This window comes from Notamacropus eugenii, chromosome 1 (assembly GCF_028372415.1).
Source record: "Notamacropus eugenii isolate mMacEug1 chromosome 1, mMacEug1.pri_v2, whole genome shotgun sequence".
Taxonomy (NCBI): domain Eukaryota; kingdom Metazoa; phylum Chordata; class Mammalia; order Diprotodontia; family Macropodidae; genus Notamacropus; species Notamacropus eugenii.
This window is the reverse complement of record NC_092872.1, coordinates 259,321,287-259,335,959: the sequence shown is the minus strand read 5'-3', so window position 1 is coordinate 259,335,959 and position 14,673 is coordinate 259,321,287. Positions and strand designations below refer to the sequence as shown.

The 14,673-nt window shown below is 46.4% G+C and overlaps 1 protein-coding gene across 18 annotated transcripts in view; it reads left to right on the top strand.

Annotated features, from left to right (window-relative positions):
• Window positions 1–6,503: 6,503 nt before the first annotated feature.
• Window positions 6,504–14,673, top strand: part of COL13A1 (collagen type XIII alpha 1 chain) — a 225,864-nt gene continuing 217,694 nt past the window's right edge. For 8 of the 18 annotated variants that reach the window (XM_072628738.1, XM_072628733.1, XM_072628739.1 and 5 more), the window contains exon 1: window positions 6,508–7,411. In XM_072628738.1, coding sequence (XP_072484839.1) covers window positions 7,112–7,411 — 300 coding nt within the window. In that variant the 5' untranslated portion in view covers window positions 6,508–7,111. Of the gene's footprint in view, window positions 7,412–14,673 lie in introns of all 18 variants that reach the window. The other 10 variants (XM_072628734.1, XM_072628730.1, XM_072628745.1 and 7 more) reach the window with 4 other exon arrangements.

The following is a 14,673-nucleotide window of genomic DNA, read 5'->3' as shown; positions in this document are numbered from 1 at the left end:
TAACTCCACGTGCATATATCAATTTTTTCCTGTCCAGAGGTGGATTTGTATAATTTTATGGCTTATACAAAAGAGGGAGATTGATATCAGGAGTTGGAGAGCCTGGCCAGCCTGCATCAGATCCCCAGGCTCTGGTCAAGCGGTGCATCTAGACCTTTGCCAACCAGGAGCCTCATCCAGGCACTGCTCACTTGTACCCAAGTCCTGATGGTATCTGCCTGCATCCTTTTTAGAGGCCAAGATTGAGTCATGGGACATTTGAATTGGAAGAGAAACCTAGAATATGGGATGTTAGAACACAGACTATACACTATTTGAACATAGTGTTAGATCAGAAAGGACTCCCTCTTCTGGAACATAGAATGTTAGAACATTGGGCATAGACATAAGACAGAATGTAGACTGCCAGAATAGAGGATAGAGGATGTCAAAATATACACAGAAGCTAGGTGGTGCCATGGTGCATAGAGCCCTGGGCCTGGAGTGGGGAAGACTCATTTTCCCAAGTTCAAATCCAACCTCAGACACTTAGTAGCTGACTGTGTGACCCTGAGCAAGTCACTTAACCTTGTAAAATGAGTTGGAGAAAGAAAGGGAAAAACCACTCCAATATCTTTGCCAAGAAAATCCCAAATGGGTTCATAAAAAACAGGACATGACTGAAAAATAACAGAATACCAACAGTGTTAAAATACTGAATGTTTATGTCCCTGGATCTTAATGGTTAACTAGTCCAACTCACTCATTTTCACAGATAAGGAAACTGAGGTGCAGAGAGGAAGAAATGACTTGCCCCAGCTTCACACAGTCAACTACCAACAGAGCTGGGATTAGGCCTACCAGGATTCCTTTCTCCCTGTCATGTACTTCTCCCTTTGCTTCAGTCCTGAGTATTTGATAGATGAAGCTATGGAGACAGGGAGGGAGGGAGGGAGAAGGAGAGAGTGAGAGAGAGAGAGAGAGAGAGAGAGAGAGGTTCAATGACGTATACCAAGTCACATAGAAAGATAATGATGGACAAAGCCCATACCGAATCACAGGGCTCCCAATAACCCACCCTGGACTCTTTCCATTAGAACATGTAAACTTGTGAATGGGCTTTGAAATCAATGTACTTTCTGAAAGGAAAGCTCTTATTCTTATGTTCTTTCCCTCAAAGTAAAACTCGGGTTGCCCCAATCTCTAGGCTGAGCCAAGACCTACTCAGACAGACCAAAGATCCCCAGACAAGGCCTCAGAGATGGAGTGGGTTTCTCACAATCTAGTAAGTGTTCTTGAGAAAGGATTGGTGCTGGCCTCCATTCAAGTAGACAAAACAAGACCCAACTCTGACACCTCCTAGCTGAATGACCCTGGGGAAGTTTCGCAGTGTTTGGACTTTGATTTTTATTCCATACATGTTGATCTGAATGTTATCTTAGAGTTCTCTTATGTGAAATGATAGTGAAAGAGTTACTGAGTGTCAGAGGACCTAGGTGGTTTGTCAGATAATAACCATTTATTAAATGGCTGCTGTGCATGCCAAGCCCTGTGCTAAGTCCGGAGGATACAAAGAAAGGTAAAAGACAGTCCCTGTTCTCAAAGAGGTCACTGTCTCATGGAGGGACAATATGCAAACAGCTCCATATAAAGAAGTGATAGATAGGATAAATTGGAGTTTATCAAAGGGAGAAAGGCTCTGGGATTAAGGGGGGATTGGAAGTCTTCCTGGAGAAGGTGGAGTGAGAGAATGGGCCTTGAAGGAAGCCAGAGTAAGAGATGAGGAGCAAGGTGGGGAGAGACAGTAAATGTGTCTGAGTCATCTTTTTCAAGAAACAGCATGGAGCCCAGTGTCATGTGGGAGAAGGGGAAGAGTAAAGTTCAAGAACACCAGAAAGGTAGGAAGAGCCAGGTAATCTCTGGCTTTGAACTCCAAACAGAGGATTTTAGATTCGATTTGGAGGTGATAGGGAGCTACTGGAGTTTAGTGAATAGGGGTTGACCTGGTCAGATCTGAGAGTTAGGAAATCACTTTCACAACTGATGGAGAATGGGAGGTTCAGACTCTTCATCAATAAGGTCTGTAATCCCTATCACATCCCTTAATCTCCCTAAGCCTCAGCTCCTTGTCTGAAAAATAGATATTACAATACTTAGACTGCACAACTCACAAAGTTGTTATGAGGAAAGGCTTTACACCCTTTACATCTTACACTGTTAACGATCACATCAAGAAGGGTTTTACTGGACCCAAATACAGTGCAGGGCAAACAATCCCTGAGGCAGAGAATTGATACAGAAGTGGTTAAGAACAGAGAATTCCCATTGTTTTTGCTGGCAGTACCACCTCCAGACTTGAGGCATTCTGATGGGATGCCCTGTGGTCAGGGGAGGGAAGGAGGTGAAAAGGGGGGAAAGTGTGTGGAAGGGGGGAGAGGGAGGAGGCGCAGAAAGTATTATTCCCTTAGTTGTTTTAAAAATGAGATAAAACTCATTCACTCCACACTTCAAGGATGTCAAAGCATTTTCCCTACAATACCACATTACTCTCCCAAACAGGTAGTATCAGGATTATCTTTCCTGTTTTACAGATGAAGAAACTGAGACACATGAGGCTAACTGCTGTGGCCCAAAGTCACCCAGTGGATAGGTATCAGAACTGAGACTAGAGCCCAGGTTTCCTGATTTCCAGGTCAGCTTCCTTTCCATTTCCTAACCTGTAATGCTGTTGCTTTTGTAGACTCTTGGGGGTGTCTCCACCATCTCAGTGGTCTTATTCCCCTTACAAGTGAGTGGCTATCCTCCCAATGAAAGAAGGGGGTCAAGATCGATGCTCCAAGTGGGCAGGGGCAGAGTTGGGGACTTGGTCATGCCTGTCTCTGTAAAAAGTAGGATATAAATCAGTTTCTTCAATGAACCAATGAGTCAAACATCACAGTTCTGCTTTCCTAGGAGATGCCTAGAGCCTCTCGGACAGAGGGAGGGGAGCACTAGCCTAGGCAAAGAGGTCAGAGCCCTCTAGCCATACCCCTATCTTAACTAGCCTGAGTGAAGAAAGCCCAGTAGGGTCAGACAAATGTCCACATCCACTCCTCAAGAGCCAAAACTTTCCCACTCTAAGTAGAAACTCTCCAGCTCCCCCTGGTGGCCAGACAGAAACCACACTCTTCTGGACATGTAATCTCAGGGCTGGTTTGAGGAGAAATTGAGAGAATGTTTGTAAAGCACTTCACAAATCTTAAAACTGTCATATATGATTATCTGCTAGCTATGATTATCTGCTTCTAGAGAACCAAGAACCCATCTCTGCATTGATTGTAATATTCTGGAATATGTCATTCAGAGCAGAAAGTGGAGGTCATCTCGATGCTAAGGAAACAGTGAGTTAGTAGCAGATCAGGTCCTCTGACCCCCTAGTCCAGCGTTCTCGCCATTGAACCACACTGCCCCCCAAGCTCCCTTACCCAAGAAACTCAGGACACTTTTATTGCTGTCATAAAACTGATGAAGAACTTGAGTTGCTGGAGGCTGAGAGCTCTAGAGTCAGAGGTTAGATTTGAACCCAGATATTCCTGGGCAGCTAGGTGGTGCAGTGGATAGAGTGCTGGGCCTGGAGTCAGGAAGACTCATCTTCCTGAGCTCAAATCTGGCCTCAGATCTTATTAATTGAGTGATTCTCTGGGCAAGTCACTTAATCCTGTTTACCTCAGTTTCTTTATCTGTAAAATGAACTAGAGAATAAAATGGCAAACCACTCCGTATCTGCCGAGAAAACCCCAAATGCGGTCATGAAAAGTTGGACTTGACTGAACAACCACAACAATTCACAATTCCTGAGCCCAACTTCACTCCCCTATCTTTCATCAGAAGAGTCACACACCTCTTCTCAACGACAATTAAATAATTATATACAGCATAGAGTTAGTGTATAATAGAAAGAATACCATATTTGTACCTATATGTCATAAATCATAGACTTAGTGGAAGCAGATCTTAGAAGCCTCTCAGTTCAATCCCTTCCATTTTTACAAGAGAAGAAACTGAGGCATAGAAGTTCGGTTGCTTCCACAAGGTCTCACAGGTAATATAAGCCCCAAGATCTGATATCAAATTCCATCTCTGTTATTATTTGTGTGACTTTGGGCAAGTTACTTCTGCATTCTAGGCCTCAACTTCCTCCTTTGAAAAAAAGAATGAGGAGCTTGGACTAGATGATCTTTAAGATTCCTTGAAAGTCTTTGTATTGCATGAGAGATATAGATATACAACGTGAGATATTACACTCGATGACACTATAATATGTAAGTCAACTAAGGGCCTAAAGGAGGCAATTGTTTTGACCTTCCTTTCATTCTTATAAGATAAAGTTTCTTCTATTTCTATTTCTCTCCCACTATATATGTACTCTCTCCCCCTCTACCTGTGCAGGAATGTTATGAGCCCCTAAGAGTTAAGGTTTGGATAAGTAGAATTATTTAGAGCTGATTATTCAGAATGATGATTTTTTTTTAAGTAGAAAAAAATAGCTGGGACTAGGGGAGGGAAAAGAAGGTTGAGAGGATATCTTATGAGCACTCTTGGGTTCCCACAGGAAACCTCTGGCTGACCCTAAGGAAAAAGTGTAGGAAGAGGGTGCTGGGTTCAATCCTCTCCTCTCTAATACAGGGGAGGGGGAGACGGAAAGTGATTCTGCACCAGCCTCTCAGTACAGGTGTTAGATTCTTTGAGTTCAGCCTGATGGCAGGTATGTGCATTCAATGCCTCTTCTATCTTCCCTATCCCAGTTCTCTAGTCTCTGGGGATGAGCCTCCCTCTGCTCTGTGCATCCTCTTCTGCACATCAGTTCTTAAGTCTTTTCTTCTAGTGGTCCTAAGGCAGGCCATATGGAGGCTGATTATTCCCCTTTCAGAAGGAAAATGTGAGATAATGGATGGGTGGGAAGGTCAGGTAGGACCCCTCTCTCCTCTGCTCAAAGATCTCCCTCCCATTTCGGGGGGACATCTATAGTCATTCTGATCTATATCTGGCCACTGGACTCAGATGACTCTGGAGGAGAAAGTGAGGCTGATGACTACACAGCCCTGCCTCACTTAAATCCAATTCACTTACATGTCATGGCACCATGGCCTTCCTGATATCATGATCCTCTTTGAGAACAAAGGACAACAACCATCTCATGATTCTCTATTGATTCCTTATAAATTCCTGTGAAGGGATTCATATTGATAACTATTACATAGCAATTGATATATGTGCAATGAATTCTGAGATTTTAATCTATTAGTATATTCATTACATATGTGTTGATTAATATGAAAATCCTAATTCCCTTCACTCTAGGACTTCTCCAGTCCAGCACTGCCTTCCTTCCAGTCTTATTTCATGCCTCTCTTATGTACTTGTCACCAGACAATCCAGGTGAATTTCTGTACCTCAAATGAATTCTCTGGTCTGACTCCATACTTTTGTTCCCATAATTCCTTATACCTGAAATATCTCTCTTCCCTTCCCCCTAATTCAATCCCTACCCACCTCAAGCTCTGTCTCTAAGAAGGCTTCCCTGATTATCAACGTTGATAACAGCAGGCTCTTCACTTGGGTTTATACCTCTCCACTGTACCATATATGCATATACTAGAATTTGGTACCATAGCTGCCTTTGTCTTATCCTCAAGACTCTAAACTCAAGGAGAGCAAAGTGATCTTTTCCAAATTTTCTGTCTCCTTCCCCAATGACCTGGTATCACATTCTCGGTAAGTTCTGTGATTGTTGAGTTGGGGACAAGATGCAGCGGGGGGATATTTGGATATTTGCAGTGGGCAAGATATGATGTACATCCCTCTGAGGCTGATCTAGGGTGAGTCCATAGACTTGGGAGCTGAAGAAAGAGGCGTCTGCCCACGAGAATAGTGGGAATGACTGACAGAGCTGTGGGAACCCAAGGCCCCTCCAGGAGAACCACAAAGATGAGCAGATGATAGTGACCCAGTTGGGGAATCCCAAGGGGAATCTTCTCCTTCCTTGAACATATCCCAAGAGGGGTACTCTGCGAACTTCTGGGAAGAGAGAGTGAGCTCTAGGGTGGTCCCGCCTCACAAAACTGCGGGGGGGTGGGGGGGTGGAACGGAAGGAAAGAGGAAAAAGTCAACCTGTCTCCCCACCTTGGTGTGAAACAGAAGAGGGCAGAAAAACCTGAAGCCCCTGCACTCTAGCCCAATCTCTTTCCTGCCTATAAATAACTGCCCAAGAGACACTTCAAAGGGAACTGGGAGTCCTGGAGTGGGGACTTTGGGGGATGAGGGAGGAGGGGAATAAGACTTAATCTTCCATCCCACTGAGCAACTTTACAGGAATAAATAAATAATTTGTGAGAGGAGGAGAGGGAGAGAAAGAAAGCGGAATACAGGTAGAGGGGAGGGACAGGAGAAGATAGGGAGGAGAGAAAATCAGAGAGGGGGGAGGGAGGGAGGAAGGGGAGGAGAGAGAGAGAGAGAGAGAGAGAGAGAGAGAGAGAGAGAGAGAGAGAGAGAGAGAGAGAGAGAGAGAGAGAGAGGTGTAGGGGATGCAGCAAGGCTTGCTCATCGGATCTCTGTAGTTGGGGAGTGTGTCAAGTTACAGAGGCGCCCGAGCCGGGTCCGGCACACCTCCGAGGAGGCGGCGAGGGCAGCCCCCTCTCTCTAATGGGGACTCTTCTAGCCGATCCCTCCCTCGCTCCACCGCGGAACCGAAACTGACAAACCCCGGGGGGACCCACCCCAGCCAGAGGAAGGAGGAGGAGGACGAGGAGGAGGACGAGGAGGAGGACGAAGACAAGGAGGCCACTAGCTCGCTGGCTCGCTCCCTCTCTGCACGAGCCCCGGACCCGGCACTGACTGACAAGGAGAGCGCTAAGCCTCGGCCCCGCCGCCTACTTAGCCTGGGACTGGCTCCTGCGCGTCGCGCGCGCGGCCCGCCAGGCTCTCCAAGTTTGCGCACCGGACCTCGCCCCCATCGTGCCCCTCACCCTAGTCCTCTGCGCTGCTGGTTGGCTGCCCCCCTGAGCGCCCCCACGCCCTGGGGAGACCCTGAGCGGACCGGAGCCGCCTGCACTTATTTCTTGGCTCTCGGGCGGGCGGACCGTGGAGGACGAGCATGATCGAGGACAAGGCTCGCCAAGGGGCCAGCGACGCTGCGGCTGCGGCCCGGGGGGAGCCGTGCCCCCGGCCCCCGCTGCCCCGGAGCTGCGCGCTGTTGGGCGGCGTGTCCCTCTTCTCGCTGGCGCTCAGCCTCTTGGTGCACTTTCGGAGCGCGGAGCTGCAGTCTCGCCTGGGCCGGCTAGAAGCGGAGCAGCGGCGCCCGCCCCCGCAACAGCCCCCGCAGCCCCCCGCTTGGCTTGCCGCGCACCAAATGGAGGAGGCTATTTTGAGAAGAGTCAACCAGCTGCTGGAGGAGGTCGGTGCTCTTTGTTGTGAGCCCTGCCCTGCCTTGCTCCGCTCTGCCCCTGCCCTGCTCTGCCCCTGCCCTGCTCCGCTCTGCTCCTGCCCTGCCTGGCCCCTACCACTAATTCTCCTACATTCTCTCCTCACTTCTCTTTTTCCTAGTATCTCCTTTATCGTTCCTTTACTTCTCTCATTTTTCTTTTCTACACTTTTTCCTCTTCCATTCTTTCTGCCTCCTGTTTTCCTCACCGTTCCCTTCTCTTACTTCTTCTCTCTCTCCCTTCTCCCCTTGTATCTCTCTGTCTCCTCCCATCTCTTCCCTCTCCTCAGTTTTCCCCTTCCCTTCTCTTTACCCGTCTTTCCTCTCTTCTCTTGCCTTCTCTCCCCTTTTCTCTTTTTCATTCTGTTACCACTATCTTTCCTGAAGTCTTTTTGGTCGATCACTCTTGTTTCTCCCTCTGTCCTGCTCCTGCTCTCCTCTGATCTCAGTCCCACTTCTCTTCCATCCCCCGGGATCCTCTGTCACTCGCCAGGTCCTTTCCCATCGTGCACTTGCCCCCCTAATCTCTTCAAGTATCGTTATTATCTCTGATACTCTGGGGGCCGGAGTCTGCACTCAGGGTGCCTCTTGGGTTCCCAGGACTTCTGCACATCGGAGAAGAGGATTGGGAATGGGGTGGGAGACTTTAAGGATGTTGGCGGGAGAGTGAAGTTTCTGGCAGAGAGATGGGGGCCATGAAACCCACCGGACGCTCTCGCGCTGTAGTGAGCCCGCGTCCCTGCGCTGGCACCGATAGGGATAGGGTTGAAATGGGCCAAGGTAGCTTTAATCATAGGCTGCGCTCCCAGTGATTGACCATGGTAGTTAAGCCCCAAAGCAATCCCGCCCAGAGCAGACTCCTACCTGCCTGCGTTTACCCCCGCCCTCTAGGTGCTGGCTGGGGTGGCGCACCAAGCCGGGCCTTGGAGAGCCAAGGCTCTTGATCCCCTGAGGTGTAGTGCCTTTATTTCACTTTTCTTCCCCACCCTTCCCCGCCCTGCCTGAGCTGGGAGGTCTCCTTAGTGCCCTGGCCTGGAAAAAGCGGTGGCTTCATGACTTTCCTCTACCCACCCCCACTCCAGCTAGGGACTGGACTTCAGGCGGTCTTCGAGGTCCGATCCCAGCCCCCACTCCTGGCGCTGGGAAAAGGACCCGGGTGTCGGGAGGCAAAACTGATCCCTGGGGGCATTTTTCCCTTTCGAAAGTTCCGCCGAGCCCCCATTTCCCCCAATTGCCCAGCTTTTCTTGCCTTGTCCTTGTGGAGAAGAGGCAGAAAAAAGAGTGAGTCACCCCCAGGGTCTCCAGAGGCAAGCCCACGTATGCCCTCCTGCTTTGAGACACTTCCTTCCCATCGTCTTTGAGGACCCTTACCCTTCTGGTCCATGGTTTCCCCAAGTCTGGGAATTCAATTGGGCGGATTAAAGTCCTTACTGAGAGTCTCCTTACTGGGAGCTGATGGTTAAGACTGAGGGGCATGAAGATGAGCTCTAAGGGCCTAACCAGCTCTAACCGTTGGGTCTGACTGAGATTCTAGGTATTTCTCTTCTGCTCCACTCCCATTAGAGCCATCACATTAGGTCAGGCAGGCTCTCATCCTCTCTCCTAGTAGCCTCCTACTTGGCCTCTTTGCCTCCCATCCATCTTTCTCACGGTCCCAAAATTTGCAAAGATCTGACCACATCCCTCCTCCACTGAAGGTAAAACCCCAGCCTTCTGAGTCTAGTACAATAATTCATTTTTCTTTTTTCAGTAGCACTTTAAAACCCCTTCTTTTTCTCACCATTTGGAGTGAAGACCTGGGTTTGAATTCTAGCCAGGCCACTTCCTTCCTGAGTGTCCTGGGCAAACCACTTCCCCTGCCTGGGCCTCAGTTTCTTCCTCTTTAAAATGAGAGATTTGGACTGGATGCCCTCCCACATCCCTCAGAGCTCTAAATCTATGAACCTATAAATAGCTCTGGGTTGGTAATGAAAGCATTGTCTTCATTTATAGGCAGGAAAATTGAGGTTGAGGTTAAGCAAGTCGAGCAGGGATACACAGTCACTGGATCATAGACATAGACTAAACCTGGAAATGAACTCAGGGGCCACCCAACCCAGCTCCTTCATTTTACAAATGAGGAAACTGAGGCCCATTCATCCTTTCCTCTACCCTTCTCCTTTAGAAAATTTAGAGCTCTTTGCCTTGACCTCAAGCCCTACTCCTGTCATAGTCTACCTTGTATTATGCTCCTTTGTGTCCATGTCCCATTCTCCTATTAGACTATAAGCTCCTTGAAGGCAGGGACTGTGATTTTTGAATCCTCTGGCTAGCATAAGACCTTTCTCATGGTGAAACAACCCTTTGATAATTGAGCTTTGAATTAAAACTTAACATCATCCAATCCAGAACTCTTAATTCTGAAAGAGGTCAGAGGAGGAAGGAAGCCTTGTGGTGGTTTTGTGTGAGTGTGTGAAAGTTAGTGAGCGCTTTCCCTCTGTCTCTATCTCTGTCTCTGTCTCTGTCTCTCTGTCTTTCTCTCTCTGTCTCTCTGTCTCGTTCTCTCTGTCTGTCTCTCTCTCTCTGTCTCTCTGTCTCTGTCTCTCTCTCTCTGGTGTTAATGGCTTCATGGAGGTGAGATACAAGATGGGTCCTGAAGGATAGATGGGATTTGAAAAGACAAGAAGAGCAAGCAATTACCTAGTTCAGTCCTTTCGTTGGAAACTGAGACCCAGAGAAAGATTTGACCAAACTCACACAGTGACTCGGCTAAGGCTCAGACCAAGGTCGTCTTACTCCAGATCCAAGGTTCTTTCCACAATATTGTTACAGGCAAATCAGGCAAGAAAGGACCTTCCCTATGGGGGGGGGGGGGAGGAGGGGGCTGTCTCTGCTTGTTTTCACTGAATTTTCCTCAGCCTTGGACACTAAGAGAATGATATTCCCACAGCTCAGAGAAGGGTGGGGGAGTTAGATTGGACTGATTAAGGGAAGAAGGGCAGGATAAGGCCAGACTCCCTGGTGGGATTGCACCAGCAATGGCATCTGGAGCCCTCTACACTATAGTAAATAGCAGTAGAGAGCATCCAGCACTGTGGGCCCAGGATATCTGCGATCCAGCCCCTGTCCCAACATTTACAAGCTGTGTGAGCTTGAGCAAGTCATTGCCTTGGCTTGTTCATGTCACCCTCGGTTCTCACACAGCACTTGGTTTACATCTCTCTGATACGCTTCTCCTTGCAATAGAGTGGTAGGATGTAGTAGATCGATTGGAGAACTTGGAATTGGAAGTGGGTTCAAATCCCACCTCAGACACTTATTAGCTGTATGACCATGAGCAAATAACTTCTCTGCACCTCAGTTTCCTCTCTATAAAATGGGAAGTGGTGGTGGACTAGATTCCCTTTTTAAAAAAATTATTTTTATTTATTTCATTAAATATATCCCAATTACATGTAAAAAAATTTTAATAGTTCTTTAAAATTTTGAGTTCCAAACTCTCTCCCTCCTCCCTTCTTGATAAAGTAAGAAATTTGATATCAGTTGTACACATGAAATCATGCAAGACATACTTCTATATCAGCCATGTTGCAAAAGAAAACACAAACAAAATGCAACAACAAAAATAAAGTTTAAAAAAAAGATGCTTCTATCTGCATCCAGAGGTCATCAGTTCTTTCTCTGGAGGTAGACAGGATTTTTCATCATGAGTCCTTTGCAATTTCCTTGGATCATTGTATTCTCATTGCTGAGAATAGCAAAATCATTCACAGTTCTTCATCATACAATATTGCTGTTACTGTGTACAATGTTCTCTTGGTTCTGCTCACTTCGCTTTGCATCTGTTCATGTCAGTCTTTCCAGGTTTTTCTGAAAACATTCTGCTTGTCATTTCTTATACCACAATAATATCCATCACAATCATATACCACAATGTGTTAACCTCAATGAATGAGCATCCTTTCAATTTCCAATTTTTTGCCACAAAAAGAGCTGCTATAAATATTTTTGTACAGATAGGTCCTTTACCATTTTCTTTCATCTCTTTGGGATACAGACCAAGTAGTGATACTGCTGGGTCATAGTCCTATGGGAATAATTCCAAAGTGCTCTCCAGAATGGTTGGATCAGTTCACAACTCCACCAACAGTGCATTAGTGTCTCTATTTTTTCACATATTCTCCACCATTTCTCATTTTCTTTTTCTGTCATATAAACCAATCTGATAGGTATAAGGTGGTACCTGAGAGTTGTTTAAATTCACTTTTTTCTAATCAGTAGTGATTTAGAGCATTTTTATGTGACTATTGATAGCTTTGATTTCTTTTTCTGAAAACTGCCTATTCATATCCTTTGACCATTTATCTAGTGGGGAATGTACATGACTGTTCAAGACCCTTTTAAGCCAAAAATCTATTATTTTACAGTCCTTGAGGGTAGGAACTTTCATTTTTATCTTTTTATCCCCAGTACCTACTACAGTGCCTGTCACAGAGGAAATACTTTATCAATCAACCAATAAGCATTTATTAAACACCTACTGTTTTCCAGGCATGGTGCTAAGTGCTGGAGATAAGAAGATAAAATGAAACCATTCTCCTCAAAGAGTTTAATACTAAAGAAGGAAAGGACATATACAACTATTAGTATATACATATATACAACACACACAGCTAGAGTTTGTGGGGGAGGAGCTGGGGGAACAGGGAAAAACCTCATGTGGAAGGAGGTTTGAGCTGAATCTTGGAGGAAAAGAGGGATTCTAAGATTAGAGGAGGTGAATAGGGAGACCAGTTCAGGCATCAGGGACAGCCAGAGCAAAGGCATGGTGATGGGAGATAAAGTACAAGGAGAGGAGTAACTCATAAGAAGGCTGGAAAGATAAGGTGGTGCTAGACTGTGAAAAGTTGAAATGCCCAACAGAGGAATTTTATTTGATTCTGAAGGTAGTAGCAAGTCACTAGAGTTTTAGGAGAGTGACTGAGTTAGATGTACACTTAAGAAAAATCCTTTTGGTAGGTAGTGCAGTGGACAGAGTACTGGGCCTGGAGTCAGGAAGACTCATCTTCCTGAGTTAAAATTCAACCTCTGACATTTAGTATCTGTGTGATCCTGGGCAAGTCACTTTATCCTGTTTGCCTCAATCTCCTCATTTGCAAAATGAGCTGGAGAAGGAAATGGCAAACCACTCCAGTATCTCTGCCAAGAAAATCCCAAATGGAGTCACAGTCAGACATGACTGAACAACAAAACTGGTTTGGAGTGGAAACTTAAAGAAAGGAGACCTGTTAGAGAGCTATTGCAATGGTTGAGGCAAGAGATGATGAGAGCTGCAATTAGGCTGGTGGCTACATGAGTGGAGAGAAGGGGAGGAATGTGGGAGCTGTGGAAGAGGTAAAAAGTGGATCTGGTCCCTGATTGGTTCCATAGAGTAAGGTAGACCAAGGAGTCAAAGATGGCTCCAAAACCAGATGAGTGAAAGAATTATTCCACCCTCTACATAATAGGTGGAATTTAATATTGTATACCAGAGTTATCTTTGCCTTTTCTTATCTCATGACTAGAATATAAGCTCCATGAAGGCAGAGTGAAATTGTATTTAAACTATGTGTCTTTCCTAGTGTCCAGCACTGTGCAATGAATTCAACAAATTCTTAGCAAACATTTGTTGAGTGAATGAATCCCCACCTCTGAAACCTGTATTGTGAGTCTTGCAGTCTGCCACACCCAAGGGGGTATGTGGGGTGTTCAAGGAAGATGAGCACCTCTGGGATGAGAGCTGCCAAGCCTTTCTCAGGGCTCCTTATCCACCTTTAGTGTCCACCTGGCACCTAATGCTCACCTGTGGCTCCAAGGAGCTGTCCATGCCCAGCAGCCACATCCTGGTAAAATTGTCTCAGTAGAAGGGCTAAATCAGTTTGAGGAAAACCAACAAGCCTCAAACTCATTGGTGAGTTAGGGGTTTGTCTACCCCAAGCATGCGAAGAATTTCCTCAGTGGAATGGGAGAACGAGAGCAGCTTACTCCAGTGGCCGTGAAGGCAGCTGAAATAGGTATTGTGGAGCGCTTAGAGCTTAGTCAGGCATCAAAAATGCCAAGTTCATCCGCTGTATCCCAGGCCATCACCAATCATCCTCACTTTTGTCCTGCCACTGGACTTGGATGACTCTGGATGAGAGAGGGCAGCTCTGCCTCCCTTAAATCCAATTCCTTTGACAGTCAAATTTTCACCCTGTGTTGTCATTGATCCTCTTTGAAAATGAACAATAAACAGCAGCCCACCTCCTCCAAAGAAAGCTGGCCTGTCTTGTGACTGGTGTGTCATAGTCTGAGAGTTCCCTGAGGGAAGAAGGGAAGGGAGGGTTAGGGGGAGAGCCTGAAGACTCTAACCTGGGCCCATATAGAAATGGGGAAATGGAGAGAGACCCATAGAGGGATCACAGGCTGGGAAGGAAGTCCATGGCCTGACTCACAAGTCCAAGGGTGAAAAACATCTCTGAGTGTGTATCTAATCTCCCCAACCTCTTAAGCTGTCCAGTGCCCTAATGTATTCCCTGAGCTACATCCTTGGGACCCTGTTCAATTCACCCTTTCTGATCATTAGCATAGTACAGTAGGGAAAAAACAGATGTTCAGGACTTGGGATTGAATCCTGACTCTAATATGATCTGTGCCATCTTCAGCAAGTCACTAAATGTCCTTGGACTTCTATTTTCCAGGACTGACTTAGCTGGCCCCTAGAGACCTTCCAGCCCAAGCTTATGATTTCAGTGACCCTATGTTAAAGGGTAGTGGTTTAGAGCTAGAAGGGACCTTAGAGATCATCTATTCCAACCCGTCATTTGACAGTGAGAAGATACAGGTCAAGAATTTATGTGACTTTTCCAAGGTCACACAATTAAGCAGTAGAGCCAAGATTTGAACATAGGACTCCATTCTCTTTCTACCAGACTCCAGTGCCCCCACCTCACCCAAAAGGTTAACATATACCTTTCCTTCATTACACTTCTTCACTTTAACAGAGCTCTTTGTGTAACTTTCGGCAAGTCACTTCTCTCAGGGCCTCAGTTTTCCCATCTGTAAAACAAGAGCTTTGGACTAGATGATCGCTAAGGTTCTTTCCACCTTGGAGAGCCCATGACAGGCTGATAGGGAAGACATTTATGGTCAGGATGAAAAAGGAAAAGGAAGAGGAGAGGGAAAGGGAGAGGGAGGAAGGGGGGGAAGACAGAGAGAAAGAGGGAGAAGGAGAGAGA